At 40.4% G+C, this 22,734-nt stretch overlaps 1 protein-coding gene across 1 annotated transcript in view; it reads left to right on the forward strand.

Annotated features, from left to right (window-relative positions):
• RAB31 (RAB31, member RAS oncogene family) overlaps positions 1-22,734 on the forward strand; it is a 61,363-nt gene that overhangs the window by 19,070 nt on the left and 19,559 nt on the right. The window contains exons 2-4 of the mRNA XM_066183497.1: positions 8,519-8,598; positions 10,747-10,828; positions 21,089-21,160. Coding sequence (XP_066039594.1) covers positions 8,519-8,598; positions 10,747-10,828; positions 21,089-21,160 — 234 coding nt within the window. The remainder of the gene's footprint in view (positions 1-8,518; positions 8,599-10,746; positions 10,829-21,088; positions 21,161-22,734) is intronic.

Below are 22,734 nucleotides of genomic sequence, written 5' to 3' on the forward strand. Positions count from 1 at the left end.
CATATAAATACCAAACAAATAAACTCAGTGCTTGACTATCTCTTAAAGCACTTAAATAGCTCTTTGTTACTGTACTGTCTGAATGCTTTACAACTATCACTGTTTTACATCCCCATAATGCTGTTACAAGGTAAAATCAAATAACTATTTTCATATAACAGCTAGTGAGCTGAGAACAATAGAGCCAAGAATTCCTGTGCCAAATGCAGTCCTTGCAGCACTAGGAGGAGGGATTGCATTCTGATATAACAGGGCTGACCTGATTGTGTGTAGAACAAGTGCTGCACTTTTATGTGTAGAGGGAATTAATACAATTCTAATGTGTTCCAGAGGTAAAAGTCTGATTCTGTAGCTAATTTGTGCCCTGCAATAGCAATGTTGGCCTGAAAGCAATTAGAAATGATGTGTAGGGTTTTTTACTGTGTGGGAGTTGGCATAGGTCATCCTTACTTAGTGGGAATATCAACTGACTTAAAAGATACCTTTACTACCATATATTATGAGTTTAAAGAGGGAATGCAACAAAGGGGAATGCAAATAGGGATGTTTATGTAAAGTTCACACAGGGACAGATGACCAGAAGAACTCTGGTGGTTCCTACTGACGTGAGACACTGCAGAATCCAGCCAGGGTAAACCCACCAGAGAAGGCCATTGGTGGCCATCCTCCCTCTCAAAATAGTTGCAGTGTGTTTGTGCTGGGACTGTGGGCAACTGGGTTCCAATATTCAGTGTGAGTGTTGTTCATTTGACAAGTACCCTTCACTCAGGAAAGTGCATGATGGCAAAATGACACTTCTGGGAGCCAACTCTGGTCCTAGTTCTTCTCTTTCAAAAATCTACTTTGCAGATGAGTATCTCCCAGATCTTTGCAGAAATTCCATGAAGATCACTGGTGGTATAAGGCCAAAAAATTTAATTTGGAATTTACAGAAATCATTAGTGTCCTGAATGAGATGTGTATATTTTGACTGTAGAAGTGAGGCTTCAGAGCACACGTACCTGCATCCCTTTGGTTCAGGCTGAAGCCTCAGGCAGTTTTGTGTTGGTGAAGCAGCTGAGAGCCAGTGTGTAAGTCAAGAGCTGCTCTTGTGTTTTCATCTGTGCAGTTATGCAGTGATAGCTTTGCTCACTTGATACATCTTGCAGATGGAAAAACTGAATAAAGGCGAGAAGCTTTTTTGCACTTCTTCCTAGACACCACTTAGCAGTGAATGGCTTCATTTTCCCTGGGACAAGCCTGACACTTGGCAGATTCAATTCAGTCCCAGGGGTGTCTCTGAACCTCAGTCTCCTGCAAGGTATTTCTCCTTACACAGCAGTGTTTTCAGACAACTGAAAGTGATACCCAAACACAGGGAAGGGTGAAGGATGCGTTTAAGGTTAGCAAAAAGTTTATTGGGTAGAGTAATTCTTGGATTAAAATACTGCCCTTGGAAACTGTGATCAGGAATCTGTTGTGCATAACTCTTCCTTGGATGTTCATACAGTTGATAAAAATCCGAAGGCAGTTTCAGATGCTCTTCAAGCTGCCTGTCACAGCCTTCCAGAGCAGCTGTAACTGGATTAGTAAGACATGGAAAGTATTGCAATGCTACCTGCTTTTGATCATCTGAGCAACGATTAAAATGTTAAAGGCGGGCATAGAGGACTAAAGCAGGCTGCAAATTGCAAAGCTTTAATTTGTTTTTCAGCTTGTTGCTTTTTTACCTCCACTGGAATTTAAAAGACAGCCATAATCCTGTACTCAGCCTTACCATGTCTTGTGCCTTTGGGTTAAGAACTGGCAACCCTGAGAGCATTCAAGATGCAGGTTGGGTATCTCAGTGATGCGTGCCAGATCTTGCCCGAGGAGTGACATTCCTCCTGGACACCAGGCTTGACCAGAGCTGAGCTTATATTTCTGCTGCAGCCCAGCCATACTTTACAGCCTTGCAATTTGTTTGATGATAGCTAATGAAATGCAAACCATTTAGCAGCCCTGAGATTCGATTACACTGCTGTGAATTTTCAGATTCCATCGAAATCCTGCTGAGGGTAATGGGAATTGGCCAGGGTGATTCAACTGTAAATCAAAAACGAAAGCATGGCCAATTCTGACAGTGGAAAGAAGAGCTCTTTAAATGTGCAGAAGCTGATTTGCCAAGTCAAAACCAGCTGTGCTTTACAGAGCTACTGGAATGAATGGTCTCTGCATTTGTATTCTTGTGTGCCTCACCGATTATTTTTCTTCCCCTAAAGTTAAAATTTTGTCTTTCTACCTCAGGTTTGCCTGGCCAGTTGCAAAGGTTTTCAGTGCCTGTTTTTGGTGAATAAAATACCAAATGCTTTGATAACAAAGGACAGTTTTTCCCTTTTTGGTAACTCCATACCGATTCAAGTGTTTTCATCTGTACATCTTTAATGCTTCAACAGTGAAAGCTCTGCTCTGTGCAAGACAAGAACCTCTCCTTGCTTTCTGCACTAGCATTGGCAGGAATCAAATCACTATTACAAAAAGTGGAATTTAACTTGGGAATTCTTGAGCACAGACTGGCTCCTCTGTTATTTTTCAGTTAAGGATGAATAAGCCAAGAGTGTCTGGTGGTGTGAATATGTAACAGGGAGCCAGGAATTGTTGCTTCTCTTAACAATGAAGTGCAGCCAGCTTCCTCTTTGAGCAGATCCTCTTCCAGGAGAGTGGGACAGCTTTTTGACTGCACCCCAAATCTGTATGTTTCATCAAGCCTTTGTGGTTTTTTGGGGGGTGTTTTTTTTTGTTTTGTTTTGGGTTTTTGTTAATTTGTTTGTTTGGGGTTTTTTTTTGTTGTTGTTGTTGTTTTGTTTTTTTTTGTTTTATTTTCTGAAAGAAGACAGAAGGTGGTATTATCTCACTGGAAGGTACACGGAGAGGATTGACAGACACAAATTTGACCACAGGTTTTTCTAGTGCGTGCACTTAATTGCACTTCTTGATGTTAACCTGTCTGGAGAAAGCTTCAAAGCAGCCTGCTGATAGGTTGTGGTACTGCTCTCTGTCTGAAACCCTGAGTTCCATCAGTGTGAGCAGCTTTGTAGTTCCAGCTCTATGCCTGATGAAAAAGCTTTTCCATGGGAGCCTTCCTGGGGGTTACACTAAATTAACCCTGACTCTGTTTGCTGCACTCTTTTTCTCTTGATCAGGGATCCTCAGAGGAAGGGTTCAGCCACCAAATGCTTGTGGTAGCTTTGCTCAAGTTTGGGTGGTTGGCAGCTCAGCTTTTGGGGAGCCTGGCAGAAATGGGCTCTGAGGAGCAGATGAATTCCTGCTGTGAGGTCCAGGGAAGTCCTGCTGAATTTGATGGAAGCCACATGAGCGGTGGGATCAGTTTCTGGCTTGTGGGAAAGGATAAAGACTTGTCAGGTCCAAATGTTTCTCATATTATTTCTGAAATAACATCTTCGTTGCCTGGGGATTTTTCAGCACTTAGTATTAATGCCCTCCAGGTTGCTGGGGCTCATTCTTCTTCCAATCTGTAAGACTAACTCTTGTTGAACCCTGTCAGATTTAATGAGACCTGTCTGTAGCTGATGTCTCAGTGACTCTTAGTGATTGTGAGGAATGTTTTGAAGGGTCAATCATTTTTAATTTTTAAACATTTTTACAAATTCAGAATGTAAATTTGATTGAATCCTGGCTTTGTCCAAGCTGATGAGAAAACTTCCTTCTGAAGGAGCTGTGTGTGGGATCCCTATTTCTATAAAGGTCAGTTCTCCATTGCTTCTTAATGCAGATTTTTGTGGTGCTTGTCTCCAGGGTGTCTCAACCTTCCTTTAAAGCTGAAATGGGAAGTTAGTCATGAGATCTGTGGTGGTTACAAGCCAGATGCTATTTTTTTCTTTTTTTTTTCCTTACTTTGCAAATGGAAGGACAGAAGGCAGTTTCTTCAGTGTGCTCATTCTTAGGGTGCCATTTCCTCACGTGAAGTGCTGTCTAGTGTTCTGTTTTGTTTTTATTTTCAAAATCCTGGAGTCATAACAGATTTTTTTGTGGTTTATCTAATTTTACACATACTTAGGAAGCCCTGTGTGTTAACATAGCACAGAAGGACTCTGCATGGTTGAGACTACAAAAGCTCTTGCAGCAGTGTACATGATTATAGGGCTGCTGTTTAGTCATCAGTCATGATATGCGTGGATTTTTTTTGTGAATCCAACATTTATTCTATTTTAGATGTAAAAAAAAATAATTACATGAAGAGATTAGTTTACTCAGCACAATAGGGCTTGACCCTCAATCTATTAAATGCTATTATAAATTCAAGGCTGCAGACTAACAGCCTAATCAGGGATGTGTTTACAGGGTACAACAGCTCCCTCCAACCTGCAACGGTGCTTGGAGGACCAGGCCCTATGTGCAAAGATATAAATGAGACATCAAGATTTAAATTAAAGAACTAAATTTTTCTGCATTAGGTTTTTCTGCTGGGATGAATGTGTTTGGAACAATAGACAGGAATACACCAAATGCCTATTTGTAATGGGAAAATGGTTTTCTTTTTTAATATATTGCTCATATTTTTTCTGCTTTATTTTTTTATCTCTCTGTAAGCTGCTGCAAATCAGCCAGAAGAAGTCAGCAGCTCTGTTGTTTGCCTGCAAATGAGTTGCCAGCATCCTGTAATGCTGCTAGCTTGAAATACAGTCTCATCTCCTTTAGAGTAATGAGAGCCAAGGAGAGCCAAGTGGGGTGGTTCCCTGGAGCAGGAGTGTGGGTGGAAGCACTGTTTTCTGTGGCATTCTGCTCTCCATTCTGGTGCTCTTAAAATCCTCACACCTAAATCTGCTGGTAAGGGATTTTGAAAGAACAGAGAATGTGTTTTCAGGAGTTATAGAGTAAAAATCTGGAATTAGTTGTGCTTGTATTGGTTCCTTCTATTTATCAGAAACATCTGATACAGTTTCAGATTTTTGAATTCGTTTTGTTGACCAGGGGAGATTCTGAAGTTGTAGCTACTTACTCTGGCAAAGTAATAGTGGCTCATCTACTGTGAATTACATTTCTTCTTTCCTTCCTCCCTACCCCACCCACTTTGCTTATCTCACTGCAATGTGGTTTATAACTGGTATTTTGTAAGCGTGCCAAGAGGCTTTTGAAGAAGAAAAGGGAAAAAGAAAAACCTGTTGTTGGTTCCTGGAGTGACTCGTGAACACCTTAATTCACAATTATTATTTTGTATTTATTCATTTCTTGCCACTTCTTTCCTGGATTGGTATGCTCTTGATTGTGATGAGTCTATGACTATAGTGCTTAAACCCTTGGGCTTCTTGTGAATGAGGATTTTTCCCAAAGAATTGCAGGATCTGTTTCTTGAAGTGCAACATAACTCCTGAGGGCATGTTCTCAGTTTCTGAAGCTCGTCCAATCCACTCTGCTCAGTGCCACCGTGTCCTTTTGCATAAGCCAAGATGTTATACCTTTGCGTGTGTTTGATGTTATATGTACACCAACATCAGGTAAAACAAAACAGAAAAACAGATTAGAGGGTGTAATAGCAGAACTTTGAGAATTAGAAAAATAAATCTGTATGCCTGAATGTTACCCAGGCATGTGGCTTGATAAATCTGCCATAATCCTTTGAAGAAAAAAGAACAAAACAAGGGAGATCATCCCCATCAGATGTTAGAAAAATAGGTTTGTGTAGAAAAACCGTATAGTAAAGTACAAAGCAGATGGTTGCATGAAAGGTTTATACAGCCTTAGCAAGGAGGTTTAATATCAATGCACCGCTGAGAAGCAAACGTTTTTTCTACTTCTTTGAAACAACAACTCTGCTTTCCTAGTCTTCTGTGAGAGACTTGAAAGATAGTTCCCTGTTGTCAGTAAAAGTTAAGGTCTCATTAGCTGCTTTCAAGTTGTTGTATAGTGTTCATATGCCATGGTCTGCTTTGCTTTCTGGCAGGTGAATGTCTTGATTGATGGGTGTCAGTACAGTTTTCAGTAACGTGGACTGAACACTGTCTAAGTAGTTTTAAATCCCATGATGGAATGATAATCACTGCCTTAAGCAGGAAGCTTTTTCTGTTTTACTTCCTTCCCCTCTGTGCTCTAATTATACTCTGGTAGATGGTGGTTTGCATCCTCCAGGCAGCAAAAGGGAAGCTGAGAGTGCTCGTTTCAACTGAACCCCCCTGGTGCAATAAATTACCTGGCTCCTGGAAAGCACCAGCCACTGGCTGCAGCAGTGCTTGTCTTAGAAACAGGTTCACTTGTGGTCCAAGTCCACTAGTTTCACTCCAGTTGCTGGAGGGGGGTATTTAGGCCTCTTGGTAGTGCACGCAACCCCAGGAACAAAGTGTAAGAATGCCTTTAAGCTTCTGAAGGGTTGTTGGTGTGCCTGGCATATGCTTAAGTTTAACTGTGCTCATTGTGAGATGTGAAACCAATAGAAACTTTGAAAGGTCCTTTTAACGTTATCATGGAACATTCGTAAGAGCCACAAACTGAAAGACGGAGAGGTTCCAGGAAAATGAGCTAAGCTTTCATCCATGCTTGTGGATGTCATGTCCCTGCCAGAGACCCTGGCTCCTCTTGTAATTTCAGTTGCCATTCTGAGTGACCCGTCAGGGGAGCTGGAGGAAGCAGATGAAACTGAAGCATCGTTGGGTCACCGGAGTCTAGTTTCGAACACAGTGGCAGGAACACTGTCCCCACAAGAGGGAAATGTAATTCCTTGCAACCAGTGGGTGGTAATTCTAGTTTCTCTACACCATTTAAAATCTGGAAAAATAATTAGATTCTCAATTTCAGGGCAGAAGAGTTTCTTAATTTGATTTTTGTTAGCGTGTTCTGCCATCCTGGTGTAGTAATTATACAGGGATGTCAACTGGAATCGATAACGAAGGCAAAATTTGGGAATAGTAACAGGATGTGTTGCTGCTATTGATCAAAGGCTACAGGGCTGTTTTTAAACACTGCTCCTCTCTTTGATCTTTTTTTCCTATTGATTGAACAGAGTAGATAAACAACTGTCTGGGTAACATGAGCATTTATTATGGCTTTTAAGCTGACTAAGGACAGCTTTGAATTAAATATGAGAGTTTAAATGATGGTTTTCTAATAAGTGCTGTCTATAAAGGCTGGCGTGACAATACCAGTTTCATGTAAGCACGGTGAAAGGAAATGTAAATACAGGCATTCTTTTTCTTACTCAAAAAGAAGATAACATATTGCAAAATGGTTATAGGAGAGACAGAAATGCTATTTTTAATATGTAGTTATGTGTGGGCAAAAGCTACTTTTCTATTTTTTTAATATATATTTATGTGTGTTGTGCTGTTCACAAACTGTATTGTCTTATCTTGGCATTTTTCAAGAGTGTTGTGTAAATTAATCATCTTAAAATGTGGATACAATTGGAGCTACCAGGTACAATCTGGTAGTTCTGCAATCACTTCAATGAAATTAATAGAAAACTTTCCATTGACTGTTTAATGAGTTAGATTGGACCCTGGGCTGTCATTGTTAATGTCTTGGAAAGGTCAGTATCGATTTCCTGGCATCCTTTTTGTCTCTAAGGAGGCTCTTTGCAATTCTGTGGAAGACACAGGGATAATGTTATTCCTCTTCCTTGATAATTACCTGTATAATTTAAGTTCTACCTACCATCCAAGGCTTTGGGCAAAAGTGAAAAATGTTGCATTTTAGGGAAGTTGTTTAGATTGTAAATGCCTAAAAAATATTTCTGCATAATTTCAAATTTTTTCCTGCCCCCTCAGGTAATTTTGAATTTTATTCCAGTATTGTACTGCTGTTATTTTTCCTACTGATTTGGTGTGTTAAAAGAAAAAAAAAAAAAAAAGACTATTCCTGCAAATGGAATCAGCCTGCCATGTTGCAGTGTAGATAGTAAGGTGTGTTGCCTTTAAAGTAATGCACTGCAGACCTCTAACATGGCATGTACAGGGTGAGCTGCACATCTCTGAAGATCCAGATCTTTGGATTCCTACCTTTTCAAAACCACCCAAAGCCTCTGCAAAGTTTCCACTAAGTGGGCTAGTTTGTCATGCCATGAAAAGGTTATTTCCACTAAGTCAGTGCTGTCAGAGTGACAGTAACATGTTGGTGTTTTTAGCCTGTTTTGGAAACTTGCTTGGACTGGCTGTGCAACAGGCCTGAATGAAATTGTTTCTCTGGCTCTGCTGTGTAATGCGCTGTGTGTTGGAAAGCACGGGGTTTGCTTGTACAAGTAAATGGCTATGCTGGATGGACTGCAGTCCTTGCAACAGGAATATAAAATCCACCCAATAAAATAGACGGCTTGGAGAGGAAGGGAGTCCTGGGAAGAGGGCCAGGGAGATTCACTCACAAAGCTGATGTTTGAAAAGGATAAGCCATGTCCTCGCTTTTCTTCTGAAATGTGTAAGGTGCCCCACTTGCCACAGGACAAGAAGAAAGAGTCAAATATTAATTCTTGAAAATAAATCAAGTGAAGTATTGACATCTAGGATCTCCTGGATATGACTTCATGACTCACTATCATGCTTTCTTTGATTTTCAGGATACTGGGGTTGGGAAATCGAGCATCGTTTGTCGGTTTGTCCAGGACCACTTTGATCATAATATTAGTCCTACTATTGGGTAAGTACCACACAGAACATCACTTTGGTTTTCACTGGTCAGTGGGGTTTCAAATCTGACCCTTGAGTGATTTAAGTCTTAAGGTCCTACAGCCAAAACAGTCTGAAGTGGGAAGCTCTTGACAAGACAAAAACCAAAACCCCACAACACAAGAGGCTGTGATGTGCGCAGTGATCAGGTCATCCCATAGCTGAGTAATGGCAGTAAAGGCAAGAAGACCATGGGAAACCTTTAAAGTACCTTTGTTGAGTGTCCTGGTAGGCTGGACTGGAACATGGACAGTGTCTGTTTCCCCATAGATTTTTTTTTGTCTAAGTTTAGGATGTGTCACATTGTCCTTTCTAAAAATAGGAACAAAGCAATTTAAACTAAGTATAATTAATTTGTATCACTTCTTTAAAAACTAAGAAGCTTCCATGTATCAAACTATCAGAATCCTAATAGTCCTGTGGTAGATTTTAATTCAGATCTTTTTTTTTCTTTTAATATCTTAGGGACAGATCTTCCAAGTCCAGTGCGACCTAGAAAATTTTTAAAGTTATGGATCTCTTATGGGAAAGGAAGCTATTATGGAATGTACAGAAAGGAGTAATTTGCGGGGAGAGGGCTGATCTGGCATGTGTGTCAGAGGTGTTTTAAGTTGTCTGTGAAGGATTGGTACTTATTGTTGTGTGTTGTTCAGAGAGTTGGACGGTACCTTCTGAAGCTCTTGCCTTTCAATCCATGGAGGAGTCTCAGCTGGAAGCTGCACGTAGAGGTTCCAGGACAGTTTTGGATTCCTGAATGAGATGAATAGAGAAAAATGGACAGAGAGAAAGGAAGCAGGTCATGAATAAAATTACTGGCTGAAGGACACTTGTTTGCAGTGGAGGAATTGATGGCAACTTGAGTGGTTTTCTTTTTACTTCTAAACCATTAGTAGACTTTTTCACCTAGTAGTTGTTGCTAAGTAAATGCCTTCTGCTCAATTTGGAAAACAATTTTCCTCTGTTATCATAATTATGAATACTAAAGGGATTTTTTTTTTCCATTGGGATATTAAAATGTGAAGGCTAGCTTCACGCAGGTGATATTATTTGTTTCCACAGATAAGGGTTTTTTCTTCCAAATTATTCGACTATTTTAAATATATAATCCTTTCAATCAACAGTAGCCACTGTGGATCTATAAAATTCCCATTTCTGAAGCTGTGAAGTGTTGCTTGTTAGTTTGAGAAGGAGAGTAACAACGGAGAGATCACACCCTGAAAACAACCAAAGAAATGCTGCCTTTTTCTTTTTTTCCTTAGTTAGTATTTCCATAAGCATTGCAGTATTGTTAAATTCAAGCAATTTGCAGATGGCTGTATAGCAGAACTCTGCTATATCATTCTCAGGAAATGTTTTGTTCAGTCATGTGTCATTTGATGTCATTCAGTGCTTTTGTAATGACCCTGCATTGTATCAAATGCATCTTTATGAGCCAGGAAAAATGTTACCACAACAAAAATGGTTCAGCAGTACCCAGCTAGGATGGGGAAAATAGAAATCTGCCAGAGTTTGGCAGTCTCTCCTACCAGCTTTCAAACAAACTGCTGTAATACATAAAATGCCTATAGATTTGTAACCTTCTTTCCTAAAAGAAAAAGCTTTGAAAATATAGACCTATCTCATTTCCTATGGAAAATAAAAGAAACAACAAAGACTTCTTCATCCCAGTTGAAAGAGAGAGCAACTTTCTTGCATTTATTTACTATGTTCACTTCAGCAGGTGACTTTTCTGTTCCCTGGTGATCCAGTCTCATGTGTTAAAGTGAAAAGTGGCACATGGTGTTGTCTGTTGCCTTTTTCTCAGGTCTGTATCACCAAGAAGGTGGAGCTAACAAGCAGCGGAAGCCACGTGTGAATGGCAGGAGCATTTGTGTTCCTGGACCCATGAACAAATGCCCTCTGAACTTCAGAGGCTTTTCCCTTCTTTAAAAAAAATACATCTATAGGTAGCATATGTCCTATCTGAGAGAAGGGAGACTTCTACTTCTGCAGGTATTTTATGAAGGTTTCGGAGTTTTCCCCAAATGCAGTCTAATCCAGCAGAACTCACTAAGGTCTACAGGTCACATATTCAGAGTGTCAGTTATGTTACAAATTTCTCTTTCTTCCATTTTTCCAGAGCATCATTCATGACTAAAACTGTGCCATGTGGGAATGAGCTTCATAAATTTCTGATCTGGGACACAGCTGGTCAGGAGCGGGTGAGTATTAGTTTGCAGAATGCTTTTATTATCCTGGTCTCTCTTCATGTGTTGATGTACTTTTTCTAAACCTTTCATCTTTAGAAGACTTTGTAAGTGTCAGCCCCATGAATCTTTGCAAGGCTCTGCAATGCAGGTGGTCAGCAGGCACCAAGTATGTAGGTTCCCTTTCCATGGATGGGGAAAATGCAGAGATAGACTGACCATACCACTTACCTAAAAAAACCCCAAAACATGGTATGAATTGTTAGCCACCTTCCCCAAGACATCTTGAGCAGTGCCCCAGCAACATCCAGTTCCCCTCTGGTTTCGTCAGGTTTGTGTGTGGCAGCTCTTACTGGCATTGGAAAGGCTTTGACTTGCAGCCCATGGGCTGGGGAGGGTCTGAACTTAGGTGGTGACTCTGTGGTTATCTTAGATTGGGACAGTGAATGTGGGCATAGCTTGTGTCTGCTGTTATTATTTAGGAAATTACCACTGGCAACCTGAACCACTTCGGGTTTTTGTCTTGATTTTTTTTCAAGTGTGTGAAGTGAATTGCTCAGATCAGGCAGCTTTTCTTTCAACAAAACCAAACCAAACCAAACAAAAAACCAAAAAAAACCCACCAAACACCAAACAAACAAAAACACCAAAAAAACCCCCAACAAACCATGATGGATGCTTGGGCATTAGTTCATCTTGACTGTATGTAAGTCTGGTGGGTAATTTTTTTTTTTTCTTTTAATAGCCTCAGTGGCAGTAGTATGCAGTAATAGACTGTAGAACTGTAGGCTTCTCTTAATATATGCCCACATTTGTCTTGAGAAATATGAGAGAAATGGAAAAACCTATGCACACTTCTAGAATATTCTCAAACTTATGAAATGGCACAGTGTCTCTTCATAGGACATTGTAGCTATGCTCATATAAGGTTGGGATAAAATAAGAGGCTTATACAGACTGGGATGTCAGTCCTGATACCTCCTAATGAATTCTCCATACCTTGTATGTGAATTGTGGGCAAAGATTTTTGCATTTAAGTGCAGGAAATGCTTGTGCTTTTATTTTCAATGCACAGCATGAGGTAAAGTGACCCTGATGAAATCTGTTGGCTCATAACAATTCAGTAAGTTATTTATCATGGGAAAATGGACCTTGAAAAACATATTTGAAGTATAGCCTAATTCCTTCCCTTGAATCTTGTTTGTTCCATTTCTGCATGGTCTGGAGCTGATAACTGACTAATTATTGCAAGAGGTACCAAAAGTTCATCTTTTTCTTTTATTTTTTTCCCATGGTTTCAGTTTCCTTGCTTATTCTCTCTTTTCCCTCCACTGCCCTGCTCTCCTTGCTTTTTCTTTTCCTTTTAGCACTTTACACACAAAACTCAGTTGGATTAATACTTATATCAAAATTTAACTATTTTCCTACATAGTCCAAGGACTCTCAAAAAAACCCCTCTTTTAAAAGTAGGTGAATAGTAATATTCATATTTACTGAAACAAATGATGCCTCATTTGAGGCAGGAAATCTGTGACTGAGCTCTGACTCTTGGACACAAAATCCATCCTTCCGAACTAGTCTCTTATGTTTCCTCTCAATTTTTTTTAACTCATCATTTTTCAAACATCTGCTTTCCATTTTTTGCGTGTGTGTGTGAGAAGCTGTGGTGAACAGTGAGCACCACAAACTTTGTTAGATTGCTTAGAATTTTTTACAGATAAGACATGTTAAAGGTTTTAATTAATTAGTAATCATGAATTAGTCCAGGGACCATCTTTTTGTTCTGTGTTTGCACAGTGTGTTCCCACTAGGACTAGGGGAGTGTAGTGATATAGTAAACAAAGTTCATTGGTGTTCAGTGCAAGCTACAGAGGCAGACAAGTTTCCTAAGGTGAGGTCTGTACTGGTCCAGGTCATTCTCTGTCATAGAACATTCCTGTTTCACATTACAGCTAAACATATGATGCTTCTCAATATCTTACTCACTTGAATCAGGGATTTTTCGTTGCTTTGTTTTGTGTTGCTCCTTCTGATCTGCTATTCAAGAGCAGATGCCTCCCCCCTGTTAATTTTTTTCCAATTGTCCTCTGAGCAACAATGATGACCCAACATTTCCAGCTTATCCCATCCTTTGGGCCTATTGCTGTTTTCACAGTGTACTAATAAATGTCTTCTGAGTGTTGTTTCTGCTTTGAGAATTGTCCTTCCCTTGTTCTTTTCAATTTCTGTTGAGGCTTTGTGTTCCACTGCTGAAGCCTGGCAGTTTTGTCAGTCTGTACTGCTGAGGGCAGTGTTCAGGGCTTCCTGCTCTTTCAACATTGCCTTCGTTTGGCTTGGCTCTCCTAAATGCAAGGTTGAGCATAGGCTTGTGCTTATTCTGGAGTTGGGGTGCCCTGTGCTTCCCCAGCTGTGCCAGCTGTGTCTAGGTGCTGATGTGGAGCCTTCACAGCAGAAGAGCTCTGGCTGAGATTGAAATGAGGCCTCATTTATGCCATGAAAGTTAAGTTCAAACCTTAACCATGCTGGAGGAGGCAGGCGAAAAAACAACACTGGTGGCACTTCTGTGATCCTTGTTCATGAGTTTGTCCTTTTTCATGAGTTTTCACTTCCCTGTTCATGATTTTCTCTGGGAAGCTGCTAGCTTGGCGTCAGTGCTGCAAATTGACAATAATGCAGCAGAAAAAGGAGATTAAAAGCTTTTCTATCATATCCCTGGTGGGATATCCCACACTCAGTGAATGTTGAGTGTGCTTCTTAGGAGGAGACCTTGGAGAGGGCAATGTGGCTTGTGGTGAAAAACTCACATAGTACATGATTACAAAAGGAGAGAGAGAGAGCTTCTTAATCCTTTTATCTTGGTGTTTTTTTGTTTTTTTTCTTTTCCCTTTTCTTCACTAGAAAGAAACAAGCTGACAGCTCACTTCACAAAATCCCCCTATCTCCTGTACCTAAATACTGGTCTCTGCAGACCTGGTTGCTTTGCGTTGGTGTGCTATCCAACAAACTCACTTTATTTTTCCTTCAGTCACTTTCCCTCCACACCAATATTTCCCAAATGTCACTTTTCCCCCTCCTATCTCACGTTTTCCTCATTATCTTTGAATTGTTGGCTGCAGACTTCAGGACTAACGTGCCCGACAATTCTGTTGTTACTAGCAAAGATTCCCACCCCTAAGAAGAGTCTGCTCACAAGTTAGTTAATGATGTTTTTATTAGCATATATTTTGGTTCATGGTGCCCTAAGTAGCTTCTAATTACAATGCTTTGTTTGAATACCTTGGGTGGCTGCCAGCTTTCCATTTTGCCAGCTGAGGAATATTGTAGCAAACAGGGAGTCTGAGGGCCATGTTTCTAGGGCAGGAAAATTTATCTCTGTCCTTTTAAAATTTACTGCGTTGAACTCTGGGACTTTTAATTTTGTTTAATAGAAGAGGCCTCAATTACTTGAGCCCAGTTTAAAGCTCAATAGGAATTATCCGGAGTTGTAAGCTTTTTCTTTTTTTGTTGTTTTTTTTTTTTTTTTTAACGTTCTCCACTTCCAGGAAAAGACTGACTGATGGCATGTCCATAGCTCTTTATAGCTCCCTCTTTTCTGAGTGGCAGTAGTTGTCCTGGTGATTCAGAGACAGTGTCACAACACCATCTATCAATGACTTGAATTATATCTGCAGGCAAAACACAGCCTGAATTTTGCACTGTGGTGTCATAAATGTGGCTCTGATGGTCTGCCACAGCTCAGTCAGAGTGGGGGTGGCTCACTGTGTGTGGTGTGAGGACCTCTTGCATGCTGCAAATGTTGACAGGTGATTCGGCAGTATGTGAGAGCACAAGTGATATTAGAGCTAGCAAGCGAATATGTTAGTTTTACTATTTCAGAGTGAGCATAAAGCATGGTAAATCATTCAAAGGATGCATTTGAATGTGTTTTTTCTTAAGCTTCGGCAAACTTGCAGCACTTGTAGCTTGGTGATGAGTCATGGCTTTGGTGTAGTGTCTTTTGCATCCTTTGTTTAATGACTGTAAACTTCAGAACGGCTAAGCACAGGTCACTTCTGTGATGTTGCAAAAGTTTGTTTTCTGCCTGTTTGAAATACCTTTAAAAGGTTAACCTAAAATGTTGAGATTTTTCCTTCTTCAGTTGAAGAATTCTTAGACATTGGAAAAAATGCTCTCTTTTATATATATATATATATATATATATATATATATATATATATATAATCTTCAATTTAACTAGCAAAAAATACCTGTAGATCAGAGAGATCTTTCATGATTTACTCAGCTTGCAAATCCTGAGAACTGGAATTTCAGCCTTCGATCATGTAAGGAAAACTACTCAAGGTTTTAAAATGCTAAATGGTATCTGAAACTGGCTTTCATGCATAACATTTTTTCCCATTTGCTCTTTGCCAGCTGAGAATGTCAGGAATTTTGTATCCCTCCCTGTTCAAGAAGCTTGTGTGTCAGGATAATCTGTTTAATGCTTTTGGGGTTTGCCTTTGCTTCTCTCTGCACCACCCCAATTTTCTGTTTGTTGGCAGCCACTACCTTGAAGGTGGCAGGAAATGGGGCATGTAACACTGTCCACACTTGGGCAAGTGTACTTCAGGTGGTTTTTGGGAAGGGACTGAAGGGGTTTTGTGGGAGTGGCCTGGCAGGAAGGGCCAAGGGCAGGAGAAACAGGACACCCAAAATCACCTGCAGAGGTGTGGGAGTGGCCTGCTGTGCGAGGGGACTGACGTGTGTTCAAGATAAGAGTCCAGAAAGTGTGAGTGTGTGTAACAGGAAGGGGAAGGAAGTTGCAGGGCTATGATGCTGCCCGCACATGTCAGCAAGTAGCTGAGCCAGCGGCTGTCCCTGCCATTAGTGGCACCCAGATAAAGAGTAAGAGTAAGGATCTCCGACCTTGAGAGGCACGAAGTGGTTTGGTTTTGGCCACTAAGATGCAACGTGTTGTCAGAAAGCAGCTTCATAGGAAAGGGAATGAAGTTTAGTCAAATGATCACAGCTGCCAGGAAGCAAATCTTGTGCTGCTGTGCACCTGCAAGTGCTTGAGAAGGCACTGTGTGGGAAAATCGTAGCTGAATTCAAAGTGTGTAACACTTGCTGAGCACTGGTGTGGTTCTGCTCAGTCTGTGCACGCTTATCCTTTCCAGCTGTGCTTATGGGCAGAATTATAATCCTTTTGCAGTAAGAGCAGGTGATGTTCTTTACAGTCTAGAAGAGTAAAAGCAACCAGATACAGGAGTTAGGTGATTGTAGTTGTTGGTTTTGCTTTTTTGCCTCTTGACTGTGGAGCTGGGAAGAGGCAGCCCTGCTGTGGCAGTATGCCAGTCCTGGGATATAGCACCACAGGATGGTGCAAAGAGCTGCTGACATGAATTAATGTTCCCCGGTGTGCCTGGCAGATTGAATGAATCCCAACTGTCTTCAGCAGCATTTGTCAGCCTGTATATAAACAAGCAGGAGTGGTAGTTTTTATTTCTGTGTTCATTTGGCCTCTGTTTTGCTTTCTAAATCAGCATTACATTAGACAGGGTTAAGAGACTTCCACTACCACAGCTCAGGTGTGATTTACACTGTGTTCCCTTGATTTTGGTTTTCTGTTCCAAGTATGACGTGACGGTTTTCCTTCTTCCCCATTCTTTACTGCTAGTAAAGAGGAAACGTGGTAGGTGTTACCTGTGACCAAATATGCCCCTCTGTGATGAGATGCAGGCAGCAGAAAGCAAAATACTACACTGCTTTTAAATAGGTGGTGAATTCCTTAAAGGCTGCTTGGTTCCGTCTTTCTGTCCTTTACAAGGGCAAAGCTTCTGTTGCTTCATTGAGATGGCCAGATGAGGGGTTGCAGGATCCCAGAATACTCCTGGAATCAATGAGAGAAACTCTGGTTATGCTCAGCTTGTATTTTGCACCATGGAAGACTGGATTTGCACTCTGTACTATGGGGCTCTACAGCTGTAAAGGGTTGGGCAGCTTCTAGTTGGACTCTTTGAAAAAAAGGGGTTCTGCTTTCAGAAGAAATTTCATAATGCACATGTGGCCTCTCTTTTTTGCTTGGTGTCAGAGATGATGAACCACAAGTGCAAAATGGTTGTGTGGGTAGAGGAGCACAAGGAAGAAGGTGGTCTGAGCACAGTCAGCATTGCACCAGGGTTCAGGTGACTGTAGGTATGGAGCACAGTGTGTCTCCAAGGAGGAGAGTCCTGAAAGTCTCCATGAAGTAATTGATTCTGGGTTTTGGCATGTCTTTGGTAAAATAAGTTTCTTATTTATATTTTGAGTGGTACTTTCAGCCTGGCTGTTGGACTGGAAAATGTACCCCTGCAACTTGAGTATGGCATTGTGTGGATTAGCAACCTCAGCCTCACCAGTTGTTATCAACCTCTTCAAAAGCAAAATGGGACTAATGAGTGATGCAGTAGGTCAAATAGGCAAATAGGCAAACTTTTTTTGGTGGACACTGAATGAGAGGCATAAAACTTCTAAATTCCCACAGCAGGTGGCCTGCTATTGGTAGTTTACTTATTATACAGAGATGGGAGGTGTTCCCAGTGCTTAGAAGGTGGAAAGAAGTTGAGATGAAGTTTGGTAGTGTAAGTACCAAGGTTCAGTATTTTTTGCTCCTAACAAAAATATGTGCTGTAAAGTTGTAGCTGAGTTTTTAAAAAACTTTTTGGGGGGTAAACACAGGAGAAAAGCCACCTCTGAATGTATTCACCAATTCAAGGATGATCATGTGAGTATAATGCAGCCATGAGAAAAGTGTTAGGGGTTGTGCAGTTAAGGCTGTTCAATGTCTATAATGCTGCATAGAAACGTAGTCACCAGCAGTCAGGAAAGATGAACTAAAGCTAGACCAGGCACAAGGAAAGGTGATTAGACCCTGATTTCTCCCTTTTGTGTTATCTTCAGAGTGGAAGAGCCTGGTATAGCAGACTGGCAAAGTTAAATCTGAAAGCTTGTCACTGTATTAATATTTCTGCTAAAGGCAAGCAGTGATCCCTAAATTTTACTAAGTCAAGGTGCAAGCAAATTACAAGTAATTTAGTAATTAGGAATTCAAATATTATTAATTGTCAAACTAATATGATTCCTGTAGCAGTATAATGAAAAAAGAAAATTAATTATTTTAGGCAGCACATTGATCAGCTTTTGAAATGAGTTAGGAGTGTGATTATTTGTGCCGGTGGGAGCTGATGGACATCTTTCTGGTCTGTGTTTTCCTGTTAGGCCAAGGGGATGTGAGCTGCTGCTGGCTGCAGGGAGGGGTGACATCTGCCAGAGTGCTGCTCTTGGCTGCAGGTTATGGAGGGGCTGACTCCCTGGAAAGTTGGGGCTGTAACCTAAGTCTGTGTGGCAGGGCTGGGAGTGGCTGCCTGAGCATTTTTAGGTGGCCCTCCTCAAGCAGAGTTGTTCTTATGCCAAATTTCAAACTGGATTGTTTCTCCTTATTTTCTTGGAAATTACTGGATACAGAAATACTGAGCTATAAAATCAAGGTTATAGACATTGTCATTTATATTACAGAAGGTAGTCCTGTGAGATTTAATTTAGTGAGCTGGTTTTTTTTGTATGTCACTTGTTTTGGGCATCTGTCCCACATTTGGTCCTTGGCAGGTGAAAAATGTGTAGATTAGTATTTTGTATCCCTTTAATTAATTTGATGTGACTCTCTTTTTCCAATTAATTAGGCCAGAAAAATGTTCAAGAGGACTTTGCTTTTGGGCACTAATTTAAAAGAAAAATTAAACATAATTATTTGAATGATATTGGAAAATTCATGTTCATGAAGCACATTTGTTAAGAGTCTATCATGAGATCATGAAACTCATGCAGTTAAAATTTTTCAGCCTCTCTTGGTTCATTCAGTGTTGCAAAGAGGCTTTTCCTGTTTTCTTGCAGAAAACAGTGATTTCTTGTGACTAGGACATAGTGTATTGTCATGTTTGTTTATTAGGCTGTATAAGAGAATGAAAAAGGGCGCTTTTTTTTTTCTTCTGTTTGTTTTAAATTATTTTTATTTTTGCTTTCTGGCACTAGCACTGCACATATTCTTCAGTGAAGCAATTAAGTGAAGTTTTCTTGTCAGCTGGTCAGAAGAAAAGAGAGAAATTCCCAAGATGTTGTACAGGTTCTCAGTCTGCTTTTAGGGTCAGTCTTGAAGGAATTTGGAGTATGTGAGTTTAACTGCATGGCCCCTGTGAAGTGTGATTACTGTTATCTGAGAGTTCTTTGTAAATTCAGGAATGCTGTGTAATCTAGATTAAAATGTAATCTAGATTAAGACCAAATCAGCATGTGTGTAGGGTATGTATGTTTTTTTCCTGGAGTTTGCAGACTGGGAGAAGTGTGCATACACCGTGAAAGGTCAGATGTATCCTCCACAGTTAGGGTTCCTGACTTTCAGGCTACTTCAACACAATACTTACGTTGAGGAGAAGGCCTTGGAGGTTCTTGAAGATTGTAGGAGATAACTTCTAGTTGCAGGCATTCAGTGAGCCAAGCAGGCAAGATGCCCTCCTAGACTCGTTTGTGATTAGGAAGGGCTTGGGGGATGTGGTGGTAGGTGGGGTGCCTTGGCCACAGTGATCATGAAGCAAGTAAAGAATCCTGTGTTTTCTTTAGACTTCCTCTGCTGTTAACATACTTGAAAAAGCCCTTTTTTCTATCTGAAATGATGCCTCAAGCTTGTCAGTGTTTAAGAAGCATTTGGTCAATGCTCTTAACAAGATGCTTTAACTTTTGGCCAGCCCTGAATTGATCAGGCACTTGCTCTACATGATTGTTGTAGGTCCATTCCAACTGAATGGTTCTGTTCTGTTCCAACATACTGAAAATTTCTGTTGTGATTTAGGAGCCTAAAAATTCTGGAAAGCATTTATTGCATTAAGCATGCGAGTAATAAAGCTACACACTAAAACCCCAGAAAGCACACATCTACCCAACTCCCTCAGGATCTTGGCTGATCCCGTTTCTTCAGACCACGCTTCTTGACTGATTCCTCTTTCTTTTCTCATCCTCTTTCCTGCTGTTTTCTCTTATTAATGAGCTCTCCCACCTGCCTCGCTCCCCAAAACACTTCAGCACTTGACCATCTGTCACTGCTGCTGTGCATCCATGCTGTTATAAAAGAGCCGACCTTGAGCTGGTGTGCGTGATCTGTGATAAATAGCTTACAAACTGGCAAGTGAACCAGCACTGCAAATAAATTGCCTGATACATTGCACGTGAAACAGCAAGAAATGTGGAGGCTGCTAAAAGTCTAAGTGCTCAGTCAGTAGGTACAGTTCTGGGAAAAAGATGTGGCCAGTAAATGTGCAGAGGTTTGCAGTGTAACACGTGGATCTGTGCACGTTTGCTGGGCAGTGAGGTTCAGACCCTGCCCTAATAATGTATTTGATTTAGGCGCTGACCTCAGTTATTAGCTGCAGCTTAATATGCTGCTTTTGCAGATAACTTCCCCCCCAGAAAATTAAAAAATGGCTGTGTGAGCATACTGAGACTGAATGTATTTTCCAAGAAAGATTATTTTTGGTTTGTTTGAGACTAAGCTTAGTTGAATCAGCAGAAAGACTTTTTTACTTCCTTTCTCTAATTGTAATTGTAAGCTGAAATTCTAAATCAGCTGCTTAGTCATTGGTAAATTATGAAAATTATGCTGTTCTTCAGTTGTTACAACAAACATGTTTATTTCTTAGGTTTTTTTTTTCTCAAAGACTGTTTTCCTTGAAACAAAAAGCTGAAGAGTAACTGCAAGAATCCATGTTTTTTGAAATATCTATCATAGTATAGGATAGGTAAACAAGACAGATGTTCAGATTTTTCTGAACAGTTAATTTTATCCAAGTCATTTGCAATGTTTTATGAAATTCAGACCCAAGCTGAATCCAGTCTTACATCTACAAAGCAAGACTGTGGTTTGCCAGGGGAAGGGGCCCCTATGCCATCAGGTTAGGCTTCCAAGTGTAGTTGATCTTCCTGTCAAAACTTGTCCTCAAAGTCCATGCCCTGTAATGGAAGTGATGCATTGAATCAGTAAGTGCGGCATGCTTAAATTCAGTGGGATGAAGAGCAGCATGAGATAAAGGAGGTCTGGCTTCTTTGTGTTTAAGGAAAATGAGAGAAGGGTGACCACTGGTAAGGTCTGTTCTCTACGGGATGAAACAGAGGGAGTGGTGCTGTCATGGCAAGTCTATGAGACCTGGCAAAGCATGTGATAAGTCTGATTTATTGATGATACTTTCTTTTGGGGGGTTTATGTTTTAACAGTTCCATTCCTTGGCTCCAATGTACTACCGAGGTTCAGCAGCAGCTGTGATAGTGTATGATATCACCAAACAGGTAAGACCTTTGGGATGCTTTTGCCTGTGTTAACTCCTGTGTTTGGGCTTGAGTTGGAGTTAAACCCCACAACTGCAGAATTTAATTTGTCTGGCATATATATGCCTCAGTAGTAGTTTGTGGAGCTGGGTTAAGGTGTCCAGCTGGCCTAAAGCATTAAATAAAAAGTTCTGCTTCTGTGTTGTTTCAACTTCATGAAGACAAAAGGCTGGAGACTGTATTTTGTCAATGTTTCTTTGGGTTTCTGCTTGCTAAGTAGACAGGATTAATGTCCTGCAATACCCCCTACCACCACCTGTGTTCTCTGTGTGGAGTTGAATTTTTACTACAAAAAGCAGCTGTTAGCTTTTTCAGCTGAGTAGAAATTAAGTTGTTTGTATATTACTGATTTTAAAACTAATTATTTTTATCTAAGCATATCATTTCATGTTTGTATTGCAGGCGTCATGTCTTAATTTTGAAACTGGTAATGAAATCATAAGTCTCTGACCTTTTGTCTCAACATTATTAATTTGGAATGAAAATTGTATTTTTAGATCCTTAACTTCTCTGGCTCGTTTCTCAGGCAGAGGAGGCTAGGAGATTCTAGCTGCATGCTTCCTTCTCTCCTTTTGGAAGATAGAGCTGGGTTAGAGGCAGTGCTAATGGATGGCCAGGAGAGTTCACTAGCATTTCATTCCTTTCTTGCCAATTGACTTATTTACTACGAGGCTGGGAAGGCTGGTTTGGTTCCCCAGTGCATTAGTGTAATGATCTGTCACTGATGGTGGTGGTCACTGTTGTGCTGCAGTGCTGTTCTCTACTGCTAATTTGCCAGGAAAAGGTGAGGAAGAGTGAATTGTGCTGGATTGATACTTTTGATTTAAATATCTTACAGTTGATCTTGTAATATATTGTAAGAATAAAATTTTGTTTTGCCAGCCTTTCTCCAAGCTTATGTGGAACAGCTCTCAGGATAAAAAGGGGGAAATAGGAGAGGAAGGTCAATGTGTATTTCATTTTCTGATGCTTAATATTCAGTGTTAATCATTAAAGCAGAATGGATTTTTTTTTTCCCAAGTGATTGATAGGGCTCTGCCTTCAGTGATACTGATGCAGCTATTGCTGATTTAGACACGACTCTTATTTGCGTTTCTTAAGGGAAAAAAATGATTTATAGTCTATTTGGAAGCTCATTTAGTCAGTAAAAATTTCAACTGTGCATTATATTAGAATCACCAGATAGAAGTGTGATCTTAAAGCTACTACTTCACTAGTGTAAAGAAATAGAAAAATTACTATTAAAAGGTAGGTAGCTCAGATAGAGTTTGATTTTTGTGCTTGGAGGAGAAAAGAGCCAAGTGAATTGTCACCTCTTTTCAGTTTTATAATGAGTAAATTAAAGTTTACCAGATTGCAGATTTGGAAATGCAGGGAGGTGGATATCACTGCGGAAGCTCTCCTGGATATTACCAAAAATATGACAGTGGCTGACATGGTAAGCCACTGGACAGAAGTGAAATTAGACAAATGAAGCTGGCAATAAGTGAAGGAAATGAGCTACTAGATGAGCTGAGGTAGTTTCTTCATCACTG

Source organism: Chamaea fasciata, unplaced genomic scaffold (assembly GCF_029207755.1).
Source record: "Chamaea fasciata isolate MVZ Bird 193981 ecotype frontalis unplaced genomic scaffold, bChaFas1.0.hap1 SCAF_1, whole genome shotgun sequence".
Lineage (NCBI taxonomy): Eukaryota > Metazoa > Chordata > Aves > Passeriformes > Sylviidae > Chamaea > Chamaea fasciata.